This window comes from Aricia agestis, chromosome 17, assembly GCF_905147365.1.
Source record: "Aricia agestis chromosome 17, ilAriAges1.1, whole genome shotgun sequence".
NCBI classification, from domain to species: Eukaryota; Metazoa; Arthropoda; class Insecta; order Lepidoptera; family Lycaenidae; genus Aricia; species Aricia agestis.
Genome location: NC_056422.1, coordinates 13411235 through 13435452, shown reverse-complemented (window position 1 = coordinate 13435452; position 24218 = coordinate 13411235). Strand labels below are relative to the sequence as shown.

The following is a 24218-nucleotide window of genomic DNA, read 5'->3' as shown; positions in this document are numbered from 1 at the left end:
AGCAATTCGGAAAGCAAAATTATCATTACACTAAAGCCGGCTTAAACGCTCAAGTCCTAACTCCCAGTGCATTCACAGGTGTATACGATATTCAACTTTATTACAAGGCGTTAAGGTTCAAAAGGTATCAGCAGAACCAGTAATGAGATTCAGACACAAAGAACGGTGGCGTTTGTATGGAGATGGCCGAACGTCCGTTGGGAGTAGCTGAGAGAAACAGTATGATAGGTACTATAATTATTATAAACCATACTAATATAATATTATAACTGCGAAAGTATGTCTGTCTGCTCCTTTTCAGACCCAAACTATTGAATCTATTTTGATAAAATTTGGTATGAAGATACTTTGAGTTTCGTGAAAGGACATAGGATACTTCTTATCCCGGAAAAATGTGTATAACAATAAATAAGCTGTTGTAACATAGAATGTTTTGTCTTTAGATTTTACATTGCAAAATGTATCTCGAAAGACAAAGATTTGAAGAAATATTGTCATCATGTTTCATGGTATATATTCAAAAAATAATAATAATTATAATTAATTCTTTATTTGCACATTATAACATCATACAGAGCACAAAAAGAAAGGATCTGCGCAAATTGGCGGTCCTACAAATTTAAGTTTGCTCTTAAATTCTGTGAACTTAAAGTTCGTATAAATAAATAATAATTGTTATTAAAATATAATAATAATAAAGGCTGGTTTGTAAAATCATTATCCTGACTTAAGCTGTAAAGTCTACAATTTATTTAATTTTGATTCTAACTCAAATACTAACTAAAAGTTTGAATTAAGCGAATAACCTTTAAGTCAACAAACCAAAACATAAACACCGCGCATAGTTCGCAAAACGTAATTAAATTATCATACCTCTTCGCGTGCTCTGCGGCAGAACTTTCCGTCCATTCAAATTAATCTTACTTTAGCTGAACATATTTTGATATTCAAAATGGCTGTATGAGTGTTTTGAATGCTAAGTTTTTAAGTTTTACGGTCTTACTACAAAATTTGTATTGTATTGATTTGATGACCATTTTGTACTAAATTGATTAGAGAAAAATTCAGTACAAAGTGGTCTCAAAACAACTGTTCAACAGATGTTTAATCTTTTGTGGTAAGATCGTAAATGTGATATTTTATTTAATAGTGTTTTGTTATAATATTATGTTTTTCTAGTGTATCACAAAACGTTTAAAGAAGGGTATTTTTCGAAAATTATTTTTGTATGTATATTTCTTATACGTACCTACTCTATAAGGACTAAACAGCAATGTTGGTTTTGAGCTTGAGATGTATCTTTACTCTTTAGATACGTCTTGATCGATATAATAATACTGATCATATCACAGCCTGTCACCAGCAGTATTTCCGGACCTATACGACCTGCAACCCTTCAAGAAAAGAGCGTATTCCCTCTTAAAAGGCCGGCAACGCACCTGCAGCTCTTCTGATGCTGCGAGTGTCCATGGGCGACGGAAGTTGCTTTCCATCAGATGACCCGTTTGCTCGTTTGCCCCCTTATTTTCATTAAAAAAAAATTGTTAAACATACTGCAAACACTGACTTCATACTAAATAAACGGAAGTATTGTTTCAGGAAAATCACAATTCCACGCACATAATATAAGTAATAAATCTGCTCTACCAAAGAATCGTGTACGATTTTTCACGAAACAAACGCTATTTAGTGATGCGGAAATAAATACAATGCCTTTTTCCTCAATCTTGATTCATCTTTGCCAGGTGACTAGAATTATGATTTACTGATTGCTGAACTAGTTTTGATGACATTAAATACCTGAGATGATACCACGAAGAGGGACACAGGCTGCTTGATAAAGCATGATGTCACAGGGTCAGATCAGCTACGTTGTATGGTGTCAAAATGACGTATGATAGCCAAATTTTCAAAAAAGCAGTAATTTAAATACAATGTTATGTTACGTGTTAGAGTAGACCACAGAAAAAACGTACCTTTTTATCGTGGCAAAATATTTGATTCCCAAGCAGTTGAAATCTACTCCTTATTTTAGAATTTTTGGAAAATTAACAGCAAAGTAAGTGGTAGTCTTGGCAGCAGTCATGCTCTAGATTTCTAGACCGTAAGTAGAGCACTAAGACCTAAATGTACGACGGATACGACCCGCGACTTTGCCTGAAAATGCAGCCTTAAACGCAATTTACAGCAGCTTAAAAATACTGCTCTTGTTTTTACAACGTGTAGGTGTAAATAAGAGCTTTATTATTTTACGAGCTTTTGCCCGCGGCTTCGCTCGCGTTAAGAAGTATTATTATATACAAACTTTCATCCCCTATTTGAACCCCTTGGGGTTGGAATTTATCAAAATCCTTTCTTAGCGGATGCCTACGTCATAACATCTACCTGCAGGCCAAATTTCAGCCCGATCCGTCCAGTGGTTTGGGCTGTGCGTTGATAGATCACTATGTCAATCAGTCAGTCACCTTTGAGTTTTATATATATAATATAGATTGTCGGGTAAAAGGTTTAGGAAATTCTATCTGATAATATAAATAGTAATAGTGACATACAGTTTATAATAGTTATACCATAAAAACTGTACGGTTCCAACGGTCAAAGTAAGAGTTTTCGTACAGCTAGTAACAAAAAAAAACTTACACAAAGATTTCATTTCGCAAGTTTCGAACGTATCGAACAAGGATTAAACATTGTATAATACTTATTGTGTAAACATTTTCAATAGTCTTAATGTCTAAACAGACTAGGCCGAAAATACGTGGCCGAAGTTCGGTATGAGTCAACAATGCGCTTACAATATAACGCGACGTAATTTCGGCATTACGCACCTAGGGCAGGAAAATAAGAAATGTCTCAGATCATTATGTGATTGTTGGCTGTTAACAAACATGTGATCTGAGGTTTTTTTATTTACTGTCCATAGTGCGCATATTATTTTTTCATCGACGGAGGCGGAAAACGACAGCATCGGTAAGCGCAGTGGGAAGAAAGTTGACGTTCGTGAGAAAAATACATTTCGGGCGGAATCATGCCGAACTTCGGCCGCGTATTTTCGGCCTAGTGTGTTTAGACACTAAATTATTGCGTAATTATTTTTACTTGTATTTAGATTTTAGGGTTTATATATTGCGGCCGCAATTTTTGGCGCAATTACTATTTGGATAGGCATAACTCACTTAAAACAGAAGGCACCAAATTGCTGAATATCTAAACTGAGTGATTTAAGAACTGAACGTGACCTAAAATACCTTAGACTATTCTAAGGCATTTAGACTTTTAGGAAAACGGATAATCTATGTTAGAGGTTTCTCTAGTGTTAAGGACACAACCTGAGCACTTTTTTTCTTGAAATAAAGGGGCAAACGAGCAAACGGGTCAAATGATGGAAAGCAACTTCCGTCGCCCATGGACACTCGCAGCATCAGAAGAGCTGCAAATGCGTTGCCGGCCTTTTAAGAGGTAATAGGGTACTAGAGGAGGGTAGGGAAGGTAAGGGAAGAGAGGGGTAGGGAAGGGAAGGGAATAGGGGAGGTTAGGGAAGGGAAGGGAATAGGGGAGGGTAGGGAAGGGAATGGGGTAGGGGATTGGGCCTCCGGTAAACTCACTCACTCGGCGAAACACAGTGCAAGCGCTGTTTTACGCCGGTTTTCTGTGAGAACGTGGCATTTCTCCGGTTGAGCTGGCTTATTCGTGCCGAAGCATGGCTTTCCCACGTACTTTTGTGGTACACTTTATAGAAAAACTATCACGACTATCGATTTGTGCTTTAACATAGTAATTTTTATTTATATGTAGAACAAACAAACAAACAAACAAATCTTTATTTCGCTTAAAGAAACTTACACGCTAATCTTATACAAACTCTGATCTCCACACTAGGATTCCCTGTGTCGTGGAGACCAGTCTCTTCCATCATGCACATAAATACTAGAAGTGTTATCAATTAATATCGATCAGTCAAGGTTTGATTACTATTAAAATATAAAAAAACTGCCAAGATTATTACCACGTAGAAAAAAAGCGCGAGCCGTCATAAAGCTCGGTTCTTAGCTAGTATGTGGATAGGTCTACCTTACCTGAGTGTCCCTGTGTATGCTGTATGTAGACCAGCAGCAGGGCTCCACCTGGTTGGAGTCCAGGCCCCAGAACTCCAGCTCCTCCTCGAACAGTGGCCCGCAGACATTTGTGGGGTAGTGCAGCTTGCCAGTTCTGGAAAGATGATCATCATTAGACCTTTTTTGCTGACTTAGGCTTCCCGCATTTCGATAACAAGAAATTATTTTATATATTTTCATGATAAAAAATTTACTTAACCACTTAAATCATGATCTTATGTATAAAATTCTCGTGTTAGTCACCGTACTCCTCCGAAACGGTTTTACTGATTTTAACCAAATTTTATATGCATATTCAGTGGGTCTGAGAATCGGCTACTGGGTACTTTTTATATTGATAAGTGCGTTTGTTGAATAAATAATAGTAAATTATTACAAGTCGAGACTGACGGCGACCATTGTTTGTGCGACGGGATAGCGATGGACGTTGCCATGGTGACATACTTATTTAGTCACTTCAATAGAATAATACGGGCGAAATACTTTATATGGCAATGAAACGTTTGCCGGGACAGCTAGTAACCTATATTTTAAGACTGGCCATTCACGAACCGTAAGTTTCAGTCGGAACCGACTGCTCTAGAGCGGTCGTTGAAATCTGCACCGACCGCTCAAGAACTGCTCGAGCGGAACCGCATTTTGCAGTCAGTTTCGACTGCAAGATAAGGTCCGTCTATGGTCGGCCTTACTCTAACTAAAATCTATTAAATTTGATAATTAATTTAATAGACTTTCGACGTTTCCTTCTTTTTTCTTTAGATGTAGTGGCGGCCGAAAAGGAAGATCTTCTGACTGGGCGAGATAGCATGCTCGGTCAGGCCGAAGCCCACTGATGTCATTTCATCTTGCCGTTCTCAGAAACTTCGATAGCACAATGCAGGATTATGGTGCTAACATTTCTTTTTTTTTCCATCCATTCCTGTGGCTGGGCTACGAAGCTAAAATCCCTTTGACCTCGAAACTAACGAAATTCCCTCGCCAACACATTCGCTCCACCAAGTTAAAATTAGCATAATTTAAGCAATTTAAAATCAAGACTGAACTTCTAAACAAGATGCTCAGATCAATTTCGGATAAGAACGATACACCTGACTCTGACTTCCGCCCTTCCGCCCAAACCGCCGAACCATTACCGCCCTAGCCATTACATTCCAAACGTCGGTATCACTTAATTAAATCAGTCAAACATTTGAACTTCGAGATCTTGTTTCACATAAGGGTCAGCTCACACAAAACGAAACGTGGCGGTGTGATGCGTTTCAAAATAAGCTATCCAGCTTAAGCGCATCCGCGTTTTAAAATAAGCTGGTTGCGTTTTAACGTAATCTGCATGCGTTTTAAATTAAGCTGAATGCATTTTAAATGAAGCTGGATGCGTTTTAAAATAAGTTGTTTTAAATTGAACTGTATACAGAGTGTAACAAAAGAAAGGCATAATACTTGAGGGTGCCTATGAGTCCCCTGTATAGAGTTTACTGTGAAAGTAGCAGAGCTGAAAGAATAACTTTTTTTTAAATATCGTGTGGGCAAATTCATGACGCTGTGGCGCAGCTAGCCCATGGAAATAAATTACAAAAATAGCTTTTTTAGCGTTGCTACTATCACAGTGTACTATATTATTGTCTTTTTCAAAATAGGTATCAAACTTCTGAAATTTCAAATAAGTGAACTGTTAGAAGGAAGTTTTATTCACTCAAAGTGGCAATTTTACATTTGCTGAACATGGGCTCTCCATCAGGAGATTTGTCTGCTCGTAATATTTCAATATAGCTTTAGCTGCTCTTTATGAGTGAGAAATTGGGGACGCTTTCATAAGCGACCTCGCTCGAGCCCACGTCACTTATATTAGAAACCTCAAATGGGTACAGCAATTACTGATAGTGCACTGGCATTTTAGGAGGCTCTTACTTATTCGTCCATACTAATATTATGGAGACCTGAAACACAGGGTATCCTAGCTTAGGCTCCAGTTCACACTCCAATTTAATATGTTAAATACCTACTATGTTAAGTTGTGTGAAAAATAAAATTTTATTATTTATTTATTTATTATAAATGTGAAAGTGTGTCTGTCTGTCTACTACCTCTTCACGCTTAAACCGCTGAACTGATTTTGATGAGATTTGGTATGGAGATACTTTGAGTCCCGGGAAAGGACATAGGATACTTTTCATCCTATAAAAATGTACGGCTGCCGCCCGATAAACGAATTTTGGCGCTACATAGTTGATGACGTCATCTATTTGGTTGGCAACTAAGTAATTGCGGATTTTTTAAAGAAAACCAAAGACAATTTTCTGCAGAGGCCAATGAGTGGCTTCACAACGCTACTAAACGTTTTATACGTGGGAGAGCCATGCTTCGGCACGAATGGGCCGGCTCGACCGGATAAATACCACGTTCTCACAGAAAATCGGCGTGAAACAGCGCTTGCACTGTGTTTCGCCGAGTGAGTGAGTTTACCGGAGGCCCAATCCCCTAACCCCTCCCCTATTCCCTTCCCTTCCCTACCCCTCTCTTCCCTTACCTTCCCTACCCTCCTCTAGTACCTTATTACCTCTTAAAAGGCCGGCAACGCATTTGCAGCGCTTCTGATGCTGCGAGTGTCCATGGGCGACGGAAGTTGCTTTCCATCAGGTGACCCGTTTGCTCGTTTGCCCCCTTATTTCATAAAAAAAAACTAAACACAAAATTATTTACAGAAAAAACAAATAATAATAGCGACAAGAAGTCAAGAACTAGCAAATGAATTTACAGAGTAGGTGTGGTCTTAACTTTGAAAAGAGAGAAAAAAAAAATTGACAGATGGTAAGAATTAAAATAATAAAATAAAACTAAAATGGTGGTTTGACGTCTGCGGACTGCGTTACTAAAACGTGGTATATGACGTGGCATTAATAAAAAATCTAAATAGGAATACATGAAATATCTAAACAAATTACGTGTAAATTTTAATTCCAAGTGAAGTGGCAATATATAACAGGATACAGAGAAAAAGCAACCGGCCATTATGGGATATTTTTAAGATAGATACTGCTTGTCCCTCCATTTTTGCCACTTTTTTCCTACTTACTGTGACGTACTGATGATAAGAAATTGTTCATTATCTAGGCCAACGTTTCTATTCGAATTTCTACAGCTCAATACGGCATAATTAGGCATTGATGCATTTTTAAAATTCCGATTGACGTCCGATTTCGATAGCAGACTAAAGAACAAACTTTCGAAAGACGAGCATTGCTCGTTGTTTGGGAACGCGATGTCGCACGCGAAGTACTATCAGAGAAGTTGATTCCTATGCAAATCGGAGACCTAAGTAGTTTGGTTGCGTTACGTCAAACCCAGCTGACAGATCACAATTAACATTGAATTGACATATTCGACCAAATAACGTTGGTCTGTCAATTGCATAGGAATCAACGTCGAACCCAATGATATTCTATGTTACTAACGTAACTAGATTGGAAGTTTACGGTAGCAACGCGTTGCCACTTCGAAGATGCCTGCAGGCATATCTCACATACATAATGACATAACGAATATATGACTTGACATTGTCTTTTGAACAAAAAAGTGGTTACGCATTTCTGAGAATCTTTTGTAAGACATTGCTACTCTAGTATTTTAGAAACTCATTGGTCGAACCAAACTTTTTGTTTACTTTTTATGCTGCTGCCTCTAGTGCCAAAACATTGCAGTATTATGGTTGATTCAGACAGCAACGCGACGCGTAGATGCATTTCTAAATTAGTATGGATTTGACAGATTTCAATTGCGTCAGACGTCTTGCGAATCTGTCAAATCCATACTAATTTAGAAATGCATCTACGCGTCGTGTTGCGGTCTGAATCAACCCTTATAATATAGTATCGTGTTGTAGAACTATGAGTAGCATGGCGATACCGACTCACGTACAAACAGCGTTTATAACATTTTGACAAGTTAATGATTGACAAAGGCAGCACAGCTGTCAAATCGTAGCTGTCAACACGCAGCTGTCAGTGATGATGATGTATCGGGAATCGCTCCATCACAGTCGGCAATCATATTTCTAGTTCAGTTTACACAACTCCGTAAACTAACTTTTTTATTATTTATGTTCGTTATTGCTGTACTTTTGCTTTGTATTTGTTAATAGTGGTATACAGTTAGTAAATATGAAATATTAGCACAGAGCGCTACGCGTTATTCAAAACGCTTCTAACGGCCTGTCCACATCTCCACGTCACGACGTCGTCAACGTGGAACGGTGCGGTAACGTAGCACGGTACGATGACGTGACGTGAAAATTTACGTCACGTTACGTGAAAATGCACGTTACGGTGTAGCAATATTTAACGTCTTATCTTATCTTAAAAAAAAGAAGATGGAGAAAGAGTGTCTTCTTAACAATAGCAGAAGCAGAACACGTATTGTATTGTTCGATCCAAATCTAGATAAGTAGTGAACGATGTAACAGTTTTACAAGGCATGGTGACGAATAACAATGTTGCTACATCGTGACGTGCATTTTTACGTGACGTTGACGTAAATTTTCACGTCACGACAACGTACCGTGCCACGTTACCGCACCGTTCCACGTTGACGACGTCGTAACGTGGACATGTGGACAGGTCACAGTACCTTAGAATTTCATACATCTCGCCGAGTAAAAAACGCAGATAGTAAACAACGAAGGATACAATTGATTACAGCCTGCTTTTTATCGTGGCAAAATGTAAGATTCCCGTTGGATCGCAAGCCACATCAGTAGCTTTCTCCTAATTTGAACTGCACCCTAAATTCCAATTTTGCAATTTAAATTAACACTAGCTATTTGACCGAGCTTTGCTCGGTATTCAATAAAACACGAATAAAATGACATTTTCTAAAAATGATTCCTAGCTAGATCGATTTATCGCCCCCGACACCCCCTATATACTAAATTTCATGAAAATCTTTGGAGCCGATTCCGAGATTCCAACTATAAATATGTATACAAGAATTGCTCGTTTAAAGATATAAGATTAATACAGATTTATTATGATTTCAATGCGTTCTCAGTTATATACCTATAGGTTTTATTATACTCAAAATTAGATAAAACTAGACCTCAAGCCGTCATCCAAACAAAACTCAACAAAACTGTTTATGAGCCAAAAAATAACTTGTAAAAGGTAAAACAGGGTACAACCGAAATAGGCGAAGTTATATCGCTTCAAGCTGAACAAGCGAAGCGGGCCGAAGCGAGACGTAGCGAAGTGTAGCGGGGAGTAGCGGGGCGTAGCGAAGTGTAGTGAAACGTAAAATTTACGTAGCGGCCACGTCAGATGGAGAACTATTATAGTCTTTCACTTAATCGGTTATTCTGTGATAAATCATCAGCTATCTTTACTAATACTGTAAAGCTAAATATTTGGTTTGTTTGTTTGTTTGAACGCGCTAATCTCAGGAGCTCAGGAGCTTTTAATTAAAAAAAATATGTTAGATAAACTACTGACCGAGCAAGGCTTTAGGCTATTTTAAATATAACATCATGCTGCAACCAATAGGAGCAAAGAATCAGTGGAAATCATACCAATTTTATAAAGCTGAAGAGTTTGTTTGTTTGCTTGAACGCAATAATCTCAGAAACTACTGGACCGATTTCAAAAATCTTTCACCATTGTACAGCTAAGACGTCCCTGAGTGGTATATGCTATGTATGAACCACGGGCGGAGCCGAGGCGAATCACTAGTTTTCAATAAACGGCGGTTTCATAAAGAGCTTTGTTGAGATTCAAAATACTAAAGACCTAGACTTCAAAACCTTTTTCATCAGTTAAATAATTAATTCGGCCGCGAATTTATTTTCGCAGATAATCTGTATAATCCATTTTGGGAATAATAATATGAAGATAATATTAAAGGAGCGTCCTCCATCATAATTTCAATATCGCTAAGTAGCTCTTTGATCTGGCTTTTGGGGGATACTTAAAATTTGTAATTTCAAAATGTGAATGCAAAAAGTTGTTTTCGCATCTCTGTGGGAATATTATTTGTGGAATGAGCTACGAAACTATTGTACTGATTTTGAAATGTTTAGTGTCGTATATTTTATTACTAGATGACGCCCGCAACTCCGGTGCGTCAAAATTAGTTTTTCGCGTGGGAACCGTACATTTTTCCGGGTTAAAAAGTATCCTATGTCCTTTCTCGGGACTCAAAGTATCTCTGTACCAAATTTCAGCCCAATCGGTTCAGCCGTTTAGGCGTGAAGAGGTAACAGACAAGCAGACAGACAGACAGACAGACAGATATATATATATATATATATATATATATATATATATATATATATATATATATATATATATATATATATAATTGTAATCTCGGAATCGACTCCAACGATTTTCATGAAATTTAGTATATAGGGGGTTTCGGGCGCGATAAATCGATCTGGCTAGGAATCCTTTTTAGAAAAGCTCGGTCAAATATCTAGTAAGGTTATTAAACTATTTGTCACATTTACACGCTTAACCCGCTAAACTTTAATTGAATTTTGCAAATTAAATATTACTAAAGATCGCCCAATGGTCGAAATTCGACGTTAAATTTAATTATCTTCTTCTTTTGGCTCTCTGTTTAAAGTATTGACTATTTCAGATTTAATAAAAAATCCATTTTTAATTTGACAACAGACTTCAACCATAAACAAAAGAGTATAATTCATAATGACTAATGAAGTATCTTACGAGCTATCCCGGCAAATGTTGTTTTGCCCATATTATTTTATTGAAGTGACTAAATAAGTATGGCACCATGGCAACGTCCATCGCTATCCCGTCGCACAAACAATGGTCGCCGTCAGTCTCGAGTAGTAATAATTTACTATTATTTATTCAACAATTAATTCACTTATCAATATAAAAAGTAGCCAATAGCCTATTGAATATGCATATGAAATTTGGTAAAAATCAGTAATTACCGTTTCGGAGGAGTATTAGGAATTTTATACATAAGATAAACCGAAAATTAATGCTATAGGACCAATATGTGACTAAATTTTCTACTAATTATACGCGTTTTCAATTCATTCTTACTTTTTTTTATTGTCTGGCCTAATAATTTATCATCCTCGCTGACACTGAATAGTTATATGAACTAAACGACGATAGGAATTATGTATTTAGGCTCTACAGTCTACAGTCTACACCTTACCCGCGTCACGGTGACAGCCGAACAATGCCCCCAGGACCTTGTCTAAATTAATAACAAAGACCCTATAGCCCGTTCGTATTAAGATAGTTACGTCATCAAATTATTTAATTCTCTAATGTATGCAGATTGAATAGTTTTGTTTTGAAAACGGTATTTGTGTATGTGACACCTATACTAATCTTTACTTATAAAATTACATGTCCTGACTGACTGACTGACTGACTCATCATCGCTGAGCAAAAACTGTAAAAGTTACAGCCACGAAATTTGGTGAGTAGGGTTGTTTTATTAAGTAGACACCCACTAAGGAAGGAATTTTGAAAATTTTACCCCGAAGGGGGTGAAATAAGGGTTGAAAGTTTTAATGAAAGTCCGTCATTTCTTGAGTTAGAAACATGAAACTTTATTTTTGGGTTACTGATTAAAAATGAATGGATACGTGTTTAAGCGTTTTTGGAAATTCTACTACCAAGGGGGTGAAATTGGGGATTAAAGTTTGAATGAAACTCCGTTATTTCTTGAGTTAGAAACATGAAATTTTATGTTTGGGTTACTGATTAAAAATGATTGGATACGTGTTTAAGCGTTTCTGAAAATTCTACCCCCAAGGGGGTGAAATTGGGGTAGAAAGTTTCAATGAAAGTCCGTCATTTCTTGAGTTAGAAACATGAAAGTTTATTGACGTTTGCTTAAATAGGGTCCGTTTTTACCCTTTGTATAAGGAACTTTCTCCTTTTTAGGAACAAAGTAAGTCATCTATACATATAATAAAATCGTAGGAAACTCAATTCTGTACATTGAATAGTTTTGAAAAATAATACTTGGGACGTGATCTACTATGCTGACGCGGACGAAGTCGCGGGCACCAGCTAGTAAAATATATTATTTAATATCTGTTTGTTTTATTCTCACGAACTACTGCACCGATATTTATGTAATTTGGCACAGATATAGAACATCCCGTGATGATGGGTATATATTATATCTGTGCCTGTGTCCTTATCCGTAAGGACATATAGGCTACTTTATTACAGGAAAATGAACTCGTGAAATTCCTTATTTACGCCGTCGGAGCGTGGGAAATTTAGTTTTAGGACAGAAAGAATAAAATAGTTATGTCCACACTGTGCACTTTCATCTTCAATTTTCGTCATCAACTTTCATAATATTGGCGCATTCAATAATTGAATGCGTCAAGGAACGCAACGCCAATAATGCCATTTTTGAAGTTTTGTATACGATCAGAGGGCATGCGTCGCTGGCATGCCTCACGTTCGTTATTGACTGCGCTATAACGCATGCCCTTGACGAACAGAAAAAGGCACAGTGTGGACAAAGCTAATCAACAAGACACCATGCCGAAGTTACGCAAAAGAAGCTCCGCGACTGATTTTACTTTCTGCATATTCGGCGAATATGAACACCGTAAGTGCTAAACTTAAACCTACTTACTTTACAAAAGTTGACGTTGAAATAAGCCTGATTTCAGCAAACAGCGTAGGACGCTTTGAGGCACAATTATTTGAAAAAAAACAGGCAGCGGATGGATGAGGGCTGCCTGAAATCGGAATAGTTGGCACTCATTGGGGAAAGGCTACGTTCAGCACAGCGATAGATGTTGATGATCAGTATCTAGCATTAAGGCCCAGTAGTCCCTAAAATAAGCAGGTCGATGTCTGTCAGTACGAATATCGACGTTAAGCACATTCATATCAGCGCGCCTTGTACAGTGGCTGTTACGCGCTCGCCGCGTGCCTTGATAATAGAAAATAGGAGTAAAAACCTTTTGTTTTTAGTATTACACAAATTAAATATATCAAATCGTTTACGTTAGGTTACGACACATATACTATTTTTTTTTGTTTTTTCTAGAAAGTGTGTAATCTTATATCTTTAAACGAGCAATTTTTGTATGTCGACGGTGGAAAGGCAAAAGTTACCAAGCGACACTAGGGGTCAAAATGAGTTATTTATATATTCGGAATCAGCGAATTTTTCTCTATCGATTGGTCTTAGCCCCATGTCTCTACGAGCACTTTTGATGTCGCTTAGGAACTCTGTGGAAACAGGTATTTTTCTTATTTTCGGCGACCAAGCGACAACTTTTTAACACCTTTTTAAAAAGTAGGCATTTGGTAATATCTACATGTTTCTTTTTTTACTTGGTAATTTTTGGCTTTACACGTTTTTAACCCTTGACAAAAAAGAGGGGTGTTATAAGTTTGACGTGTCGGTCTGTCTGTCTGTCTATCTGTCTGTCTGTCTGTCTGTCTGTCTGTTTGTCTGTGTGTGTATCTGTCCGTGGCATCGTAGCTTCCAAACGGGTGAACCGATTTTGATCTAGTTTTTTTTGTTTGAAAGCTGACATGATCGAGAGTATTCTTAGCTATAATTCATCATCATCAGCCTGCTCAGTACTTGACAATCAGGGTTTATCTGGTTCATGAAAGGCCGTTAGCAACTTGTAGTCGATTGATGGGTTTTATATTTCATTCTGGTTGGTGACATTTGTGAATATACACGTATACGCGTAATAATGTAAAGTTGACCTGGTGCTGCAGCATCACCTGGTAATCAATAGGATATCCAATTCCTCGCCAACTTAGAGCAGAAGTTTCGTGTTTGGGCTCATTTTAATTGCGACAGCCAGTAAGAAGTATATAAAGTATAAACAGTAAATATTTACATGCTGCTGCTGCAGCATCACCTGGATTTGAACCCAAAGTGGAGGTTTCATATTTGGGCTCATATTAACGGCCTCATCGAAAAGGACATTGATAGATAGGTAATCATGAGAATATAATTCTGTTGATAGGAATTATTCTGCACTATAACCAACACAAGTTTAAAAAGTATGAAATAAAATTAAATTAAGAAATTTAAAAAAACCCCCACCAAAACAACTTTAAAAAGTAATGAAATAATATTTACTGCCTTTAAGTTCAAATAATTCCTAACCTGTGTAAAGTAATATTTTAGTCCATAATTGTTAAAACTTCATATTTCACAAATGGATCCCCAAATCGGAAAATTATCTTTGAATACTCATAATATTTTTAAAAAACCTATCCAACGACACTCCACACGGTGGGGTGGACGTGGAAAAAATAAACCACAAATTTTTTTTTTAAGGTTTTATATACTTACCATTTTGTCGGTTTGATTCAGATGTACATTCATGCCGAATTACAGCTTTGTAGGCCTTATAGTCTCTGAGAAAAACCGCGGACAGACAGACGGACAGACAGACGGACAGATAGACGGACAGACAGACGGACATACCGAAACTATAAGGGTTCCTTGTTGACTAGCCGTAAAAAAGAGAAAAATAGATTATTTTCAAACAAAAAATGGGAACTGACTTCCTTGGCAAAAACAAAATTAATATTCTTATGAATAAACTAAAAAGTGTTACATAATTCTTATTTTATAGTAGTGCCCTTTTTGGGGTTCCGTACCCAAAGGGTAAAAACGGGACCCTATTACTAAAACTTCGATGTCTGTCTGTCTGTCTGTCTCCAGTCTGTATCTCAAGAACGGCTACAGCTAGACATCTGTAATTTTTACATATAGTGTATTTCCGTTGCTGCTGTAACAACAAATTAAAAAAATATATTTTTTCCATGCAACAAACCTGATTTTTTGGCCTTTTTTGCTAGACATCAATAATGGCCAACAGCCAGGCACTTGAAACGTTCACAAAATACTCAATTGTTTTTATACTTTTATAATTAATAATAAAATTAAAATAAAATAGATAAATAATCCCATACAAAAAAAACTATTTTAGTCTATTTTTGCTCTATAATGGTACGGAACCCTTCGAGTTGTGCACGAGTCAAACTCATACTTGGCCGATTTTTACGAATGGACTAAGCCTAAACTATTTTTTATTATATGTACTCAATCTTCATACATTTTAGAAGTCGGTAAGAAGGTTACGGTTCATTGGAATACTGAATATTGTTTTTGACGAAGAACTCAGCTTCAATTGTTTGTTTGAAAATTATTTATTCAAAGGCATATTTCAAATATTGTATACTTGATAGGTTTTTCTTCAACAGTTTAACTTCAGTTATTTTCGATTGCAGCATAACTATACTGAGCAAATTTCCTCACTGAGTCTAAAAAGTTAAAACTTTTAAGTTCTAGCTCAAATTTATTTGGCGGCAGGTAAATAATTACTTACACTAACAGAATTTTATTTGTCGTTTAGTAAACATTGCTAGTTATAATAATTGAATATTATGAAATTTAGACCCCTTTGCTTGTTCAAATAATAAAAAAAACTCTACTTAACCCTTTTTGCTTGGGACCATTTGGAAAAAAATATATATTTAGATATCTTTACTAGATAAAAAATTAAACGTTTTTGTCGGTTGGTAACTTTTACCTGCTTCTAAATTTAGGTAAATTGTAACCAAACGCCACTTCTACCGGTTATTTCTGTATACTTAGCGTAGAAGTTCTACGCTAAGTATACAGAAATAACTTTTTTTTAAATAAACCAATTAATAAAGTCATTAAATACTTTAAAAATCCGTTGGATTTTTTAAAATATCTCTAATAGCTAATTTTCTACGATTTTTTAAAGAAAAAATGAATCTTTAAACGGCTCTCCTGTAAAAATAGCTATATGTCGCTTGGTAACTTTTGCCTTTCCACCGTCGATGTATATATAATATAATTGGAATCTTGAAATCGGCTCCAACGATTTTCATGAAACTTAGTAGGTTATAGGGTTCCGGGGTCGATAAATCGATCTAGCTAGGAATCATTTTTAGAAAATGTCATTTCCATCGAATACCGAGCAAAGCTCGGTCAAATAGCTAGTTTAGCCATAAAATGATTTAATTATGAAAAACAGCGTTATAACAGTTATCTTTGAGATTTTTTTCTATCGAGCAGAATTTTTTAAATTGTGTACTGATATACCTTTGCGTATAGTAAATTTTCTTAATTTTAAAACGGTACTTTTTTTATCCTTAAATAATGACATTTCCTTTACTAAAACGTGTTTTAGAAAATCCATTTTACGTAGTTGCAACAACCACAGCGCCTTAATCTCCAACTAAAAGATAAAGATTCCAGAGCCACAAACGTCGATAGTGAGATACGAACGTAAACAGTCCGTAAAACGACCGTTAACGTGGTCGTTAAACCGGCCACTGGATAATGTAGGCCTGTATCAACACTGCGTCATCTGGTCACCTTCGACACTGGTTTCGGTGACAGTGATGGTTTCATTGAAACCTGGTAGAGTTTCTGGAAGCTGAATTCATATGCGTTCACGGGAATGAGCGATTTGGCCGCTACGTCTGTCTTTTACATAGAATAGCTGTCCTGGCAAACGTTGCTTTGCCATAATATAAATCAAGTATTTCGCCCATATTATTTTATCGAAATTACTAAATAAGTATCGCTATCCCGTCGCACAAACATCAGTCGTCAGATCACCGTCAGTCTCAAGTTGTAATAATTTACTATTATTTATTCAATATAAAAAGTACCCAGTAGCCGATTCTCAGACCCACTGAATATGCATATAAAATTTGGTTAAAATCAGTAAAGCCGTGTCGGAGGAGTACGCGGCCTTACATTGTGACACGAGAATTTTATAATAATATACGTATAAGATAGGGAAGATGCGATATTTTTATTTTTGTGTTTATTTTAAAGAACTCCATGTAGAATATAACAACAAGTATATTAAAAAAAATAAAACACTGGAATTTACTTCAAAAAATGCGGTTTAAAATTGTCAATTTAAATTTTCTCCAAAACGGAACGGACAAAATCTATAGCCTGTATGATGTCACTACTGTTTGACAATTATTGACAATGATCCTGACAATTGGTACCTGATCGTACCTCTCAAAAAGTTGTCATGCCCCGCGTTCCATTTAGCGTTAAAAACGATCAAAACGCTGAAAATGGAGGCATTTTGATCGTTTTTAACGCTAAATGGAACTCGGGGATAGCATGTGTGACGTCACTGAACGCTGATTGGTGTTTTTAAAATCCGTTCCGTTTCAAGTTACTTTTAATTCGTAATTTTTGTAAAAAACAATATTTTATGAAATATTAAGTTTGCAGAGGCCCTTCTTTTATATTTTTTTAACGTTTTAATAGCAAAATTTTCATAAATATTATATTTGCATGTTCTCTATTAAAATCAAACGTTTGTAGTGGATGATGTCTAAGTTACTCATAGATTATGAGGAGTCCACACCGCCCTTTTTTCCATACAAACGTTGTCCCCTGTTTCCTCCCTGGATAATGCTAGTAGAGTTATAATTTTTTTCCTGAATATCTACGGCCACTAATACAATGTCCTTATGTTTTCTTTTTTTTTCATAATTTAATTATTAAATAAGATATAAACGTTCAAAAACCCAAAAAAATGGCCAGATTTTCCGCTGTGAACCAGATTTGGCTAGATTATACAAAAAAAATAAAACATAGAAACACAGCTCAAGCCTTTTTTTAATTTTTAATGAAAAAAGTACTTAAATCGGTTTTGGAGAAGGAATCAGGGGACAAAGAATCGTTGATTTTCTGGATTTTCTGCAGTTGTCTTTATCGCGTTCTGCGGTATAGGCTTGAGGTAAGGGAGACAGCTATAGATAGATATTAGACGTACCTACTTTTTTCATTTCTCTAGCCCCTAGTATACACCAGGGGCTAGAGAAATATTAGAGGATACCCTCTTAAGTCGTCAAGGTGATCTTGAAATATAAACACTTCAAAGTATTTCTTACAACAAAAGAAGCTATTTAACGCAATGCAGACAACCCCTAATGACTTTAGTCATAAACTCTCTTGAAAGTCGCCGGAACAATTTCAACGGCGAAATATTTAAATAAATCTGAAATAAGTTGAAGATTTGCACCGGCTGTTTCATTCTTAATAAAATGTTGCCCTTGGCAAAATGGATAAAGTAAAAAGTGCAATGCGTGCAGAATGCAACAGTATAATACTTTAACAAAATTTAAAATCTAAATATATCCGTACCGAAATGTGAAAATTATATGAATTTACTTATATAAAAGCCATATTATAATTATTAAGGACCTGTAAGTCAGAATAAATTCTTTACCACAACAGCCTGTATGTGGTAGAGACTTTGTTCTTCAAAATTTCAGAACTAAGTCATTCTCGGCTGTATGTTTTTAACTAATCTATCTGTATGTTTGTTACCTGTTTACGCTCAAACTGCGGAACTGACTTTTCTGAAATTTTGTACGGAGATATTTTGAGTCCCGGCAAAGGACATAGGATACTTTTTATCCCGGAAAAATGTGCGGTTCCCGCGCGATAAACGAATTTTGGCGCAACGGAGTTGCGGGCGTCATCTAGTCATATAATAAGCTTCTACATTATATTATTACTAAGAGCTGCCTAGCCCACTTAATAGCGACAAAGCGTATTATGATGCGCCAATCTGTATGTAATTGGCAGCGGTTTAAAGTGGCAGCACGGTAGTCGGTAACACAAGCTTTATAGCCAGTTACGAGCTTATTGCTGTAATCAACTTTTACTGCTGTAATGTTTGCTGTAACTGTACCGTTAGTGCGGGAATAAAAATTGAAAGTCATTATGTAACGGATAGTTTTAGCTTCGTTAGTTGATTTTAGGTTATTAATAAACCGCTATTCAGTCCCATTTTAAGAGGATACACCAGGGGCTAGAAAAATGAAAAAAAAGTACAAACTTAGAACTATCGGAAGAATAGTATCTGGCAACTCTGGTATCAAGTTCTGAAAGCTGTAACCGCTGGCATAAAGTTATAATTTAATTAGCCGAGTTGCCAAAATCTCGGTCTTGTTAAATTTACTGTCTGTGCAAAATTCGAGCTGTGCTGTTGTAACTCTGTTTAAAATATGTAAGGTTTAACTTTAACAAGTTATTAACTGATAAGTTTAAGTGAATACCAATTATCAAATTAAGGTACCAAAATCTTAAAAAAATTGTACAAAGGAAGAGTTTTATGAGATCACTTTTTGAAAAATAATTACATAAGTTTTATATTAATTGGTAAATGATTTTATCAACGATGGCACATCCTGGGAGTATAATAGAGGAGACTGTAAAGCTTCTTCAGTCTTATACATACAAATCCATACTAATATTATAAATGCGAAAGTGTGTCTGTCTGTTACATCTTCCTGCTTAAACCACTGATCCAAGTTGAACAAAATTTGGTAAGGAGATAGTTTCAGTCCTGGGAAAGCACACTTTTTATCCCAGAAAGAGTGCGGTTCTCGCGCGGTAAACGAATTTTGGCGCAACAGAGTTGCAGGCGTCATCAATGTAAATCATTCACTGAGACCTTAATTTAGTGTTTAAATTAGTACTAACACAAGTAGCATTAATCTGGACACTAGGACATGATGTTGGCACATCGCCAGCCCACCCTGTGAATATATTAAAAGAGCTTATTAGCTTCCGGGATTAAACCTTAGGGCGCTATGAAGGGTCTATGGTTAATTATTTATAAGTCAAGTGTTTTGTGGAGCGTATACGGAATTTTAGAACGCTTTAAATACACAGACTTAAGATATAATATATGTTTTTGAGGATTTTAAACAGATTTTGTTTCGATTTATTGAGATGCTTATATAAAACAAAAAAGATAGACGTATATAAATTGAGCCTTAGGTTCTCTTAGTTAAATCACTAACTAATTTAAATGTTTTCAATGAAAAATACTACGAACTCCAAGAAATAACACAGGATAATTTTCATCCTAGAAAAATCTACAATTCCCGCAAGATTTTCTTAGCAAACGAACTATGTAATTAATAATTTAACCTATCATACTCGCAACAAAGACGTATTGATTCAGACTACGAATGTAAACGTAACCCCTCTAAAACAACCCCTGGGGGTATTATAGTACCTCTCTATTGTATTTCGTGAACACATATCATATTGAAAAGCCTATCTACACATTGAAACCTAGTAATTGTTACATTGTGAACTAGAAATTGTAATAATATTTAGCCTCTATCTAATGTAAATATTACAGACTTAGGTAATGGACATTGAATACTTAAAGCATAAAAGCTTCTATTAATATGGTGCCTACCACACGCGCATGATTGACCACAGTTTTGCTTGCGCATGCTTCTCGCATGAAAAGACGTAATACTGAATTATCTACCACACGGCACAGTTATGCATGCGCAAGCCACATTCTTGCCGAGATCGACGGCGTATAAACAACTCGAACACTGAACGTCCAACCACACGCGCAGACAAGTTTGTACACGAAGGCTTGCATGCCAGAATTTCAAGCAAGTTTAAAAACCGACAAGCCAAACTTTGGGGCTTGCGAATACTACCGTTTCACCAACTACACGCACAAAGTTCAGTGTACAAGCCGGCATGCGCAAGCAAAACTGTGTCATGCATGCACGTGTGGTAGACGCCTTCATGTCATGTTTTTCTTTTGCGCAAAATTCGTATTATCATGCTGTAATCATACAGTTTTTTCGGGAAACAAACTATTCCTTAGTTATTTCCCAGAGCCTAAAGTATTTTTATACTAAATTTCAACTCTTGTTCAACACTTAAAGCTTGAAATGGACAGATAGATATTATTATACTTGGGAGAGCCATGCTTACAGGACCGGAGAAATACCACGTTCTCACAGAAAACCGGGGTGAAACAGAGCTTGAGCTGTGTTTCGCCGAGTAAGTGAGTTTACCGGAGGCCCAATCCCCTACCCTATTCCCTTCCCTACTCTCCCCTATTATCCTATACCCACTTAAAGGCCGGCAACGCACCTGCAGCTCTTCTGATGCTGCGAGTGTCCATGGGCGACGGAAGTTGCTTTCCATCAGGAGACCCGTTTGCTCGTTTGCCCCCTTATTTCATTAAAAAAAAATACTTCCGCATATATATTAGTCAATATAGTATGCACTACATATAAATCTTTGACCAAAGAACATTCTACAGAAAACCTTACACTTTGGGGCTATTACAGAAGTCCTTATGACTATTTTCACTGTCGGTCGTGATAGAACTATAATTTTCTCAAAATTTACGGAATTTTCCTGCATTTTTCCGACCACAAATGGGTGCATTAACTTTAAAAACCACCAGATGGCGCTATATCTCGCGTTATTTTGAAATCGCGAAGTTGCTCTCAAACTCAATCCTACATTTCCATACTACAAGTCGAATTGAACTTTATCTGGGACGAAATAAAGTTACTTTCACTTGAAATTGCATTTTCTCGTGCGACTGCACACTATAACTCAGAGCTGGAAAATTTGAGCATTTATCCAAATAAATATGCAAAGTAACATTTACCTAAAATGTTATTACTCATATTTTAAATCACATACGGAGAAATGGTTGAGCTGAAGAGCACAGTATAAGCATCATATTGTGGTAGAGCTGAGAGCAACCTCCACAGAGACAAGTTTTACGCGTCCGACGTGATACTTCATAGTTTTGCTTCTTCAAGTTGGGTTACCGCCACAAATGCAAAATTGTCTGTCCGTCAGTCTTAATTTTACCGCTACAGCATCGAAATTTTTATATAGGTACTTTTGCATTCCCGGGACAAAACAAAAGATAGTATTTTTTTAATTAAATAAGGGGGCAAACGAGCAAACGGTTCACCTGATGGAAAGCAATCTTCCGTCGCCCATTGACACTCGTAACATCAGAAGAGCTGCAGGTGCGTTGCCGGCCTTTTAAGAAGGAATAGGTAACATGCATATTTTATATATACTTAAAAACTAACACTGTCACATTTTGCCGGCGACGTGACTCGCTTCGTTCCGGAGTCTCCCCCGGAACCTCCGATAGACTACATCCATCGGCCAGAACTCCGGCGCCTCGAAAGTCGACAGAAGATTCGTCGGTACTCTCACCACAAAGGAGCTAAAGTTAACCTTGTGGCGAGACTGCAGACGCTCGACCCTCAGGCGCAGTGTCGTCTTCTTCTGGATGTAGTCCACGACGTCCTGGACCTCCATGGACCAGTGCAGGCGGGATATGTACAGGGGCGTCGCGGGGACCTCGCTCCGCAGACGCAGCTCAGGTACATAGTGTGCGGTGCCGCGATGGTTGCGGGCGGCGGGCTTCTTCCTCCTCTCCACCAGTATGAAGCCCTCCTCATCGCACCTCCTGCCTTCGTCCTTGCCAAGCCGAGAAGACTCCACCTTGCGGCTCTTCGTAGCCTTGCGGCTCTCAGTCTCGCGACTCTTCTCGTTGGCCATGAGCGCCATGGTCACGTGCAGCAGCAATGTGCCGCGCGATTCGCAAAAATATTACTTTTGCTGCGTGTGTAACGCGGAGCACGACCGGTCGCTAACTCGACGCATTACACACTGAGAAAAGTAAAGGAAATCGGGTACAAATTTGTTTGGGTTCGTAACGGACGTGTTTTTATTCGTAAGGATGAAGGTAGTCAGGCGCTTTTAATTAAAGGTTTGGAATATTTAGATAATCTTAAGTAATAGTATTGTCTTTTTTGTAAATGTTTTTAGATCTCATTATTCAAAATGCTTGATATATATTACCAAAATATCCAAGGTCTTAGAACAAAAACTTCTGATCTGTTTAAATATGTTTTCTGCAATAAATATAAAATTATTTCTTTCACCGAAACATGGTTAAATGCTAATATTTCTAGTCAAGAAATCTTTGATAGTAGGTACATTGTACATCGTAAAGATAGACAATGTACCAATAGCACAAAGAAAGATGGAGGTGGTATTTTGCTTGTAGTGGATAAGGAAATTCCCTCAGATCGTGTACATAAATGGGAAACTGACGACGAGAATCTATGGGTAAAAATTGAATTAACGGTAGGGAATACTGTTAAAAAAATAGCGATTTGCGTAATATATTTACCACCATCTGTAAAATTAGAAACATTAGTTCGATTCTTAAATAGTGTTGAAAAGGTATTAAATCAAATAGATGATATCATAATTCTCGGTGACTTTAATTTGTCTTTCATAAACTGGTCCAAAGGCGCTGTTAACGATAGTATAATGATCCCATGTAATTATAGTTCACCTCTAGGACAAAATTTTGTTGTCTTTATTTTAGCTAATAACTTACACCAAGTAAATAGTATAAGCAATTGTGAAAAGAAATTTTTAGATTTGATAATATGTAATGTTCCTAACGCAACTGTATCTAGATACCTTTAAGCGATTTGTGTAAAATTTACGAAAACCATCCGAACCTATTGTTAAGTGTTAATTACAATTATAACCCTAGTTCCTATCTCCGTCCAAAGAGTAATGAAATGTATAATTACCATAAAGCTGACTATAGTTTAATATCTCGAGATCTCAATAATGTTAATTGGTATGATATGTTATCGAAATGTAATTGTGGTAACGATATGCTCACTGAACTATATAAAGTTATAAACGAAGTCATCGAAGATCATGTTCCCAAGCATAAGGTAAAAAGTAGTAAGACGCCCGTTTGGTTTAGTAGTAACCAGTGCAAGCTATTAGCTGACAAAGATAAAATTCGTAAGAGATTTCTTAAATATGCTAACCCCCGTGATAAAATTGAATTCGAACTGCTCCGCTCGAGATGTCATAAATTATGTAATAAATGCTATTCGGAATACATAAATAAAATTGAGTCTCAAATACCAAGTAACCCAAAGGCTTTTTGGAGCTTTATAAAAAACAAACGCGGCGGTCATTCGACAATACCTGCAGAAATGCATTTAAACAATGTAGTAGCTAATGCTGGCGATAATATTGTAGAATTATTTGCTCGACATTTCTACTCGGTGTTCAATAAAGATGTTTCATCTAATACAACTACAGATACATCGGGCACTATCTCGTATAAAATCATGTCAACTATTAAATTAACAGAAAGCGATATCTTGGCCACTAATAAAAAACTGGACCATTTTAAAGGAGCAG

The 24218-nt window shown here is 36.8% G+C and overlaps 1 protein-coding gene across 1 annotated transcript in view; it reads right to left on the bottom strand.

Moving 5' to 3' along the window:
- The window catches only part of LOC121735435 (potassium voltage-gated channel protein Shaw-like), a 231603-nt gene that overhangs the window by 165260 nt on the left and 42125 nt on the right, over positions 1-24218 (bottom strand). Inside the window, exon 3 of the mRNA XM_042126270.1 lies at positions 4077-4209. Within this exon, the coding sequence (XP_041982204.1) occupies positions 4077-4209 (133 nt within the window). The remainder of the gene's footprint in view (positions 1-4076; positions 4210-24218) is intronic.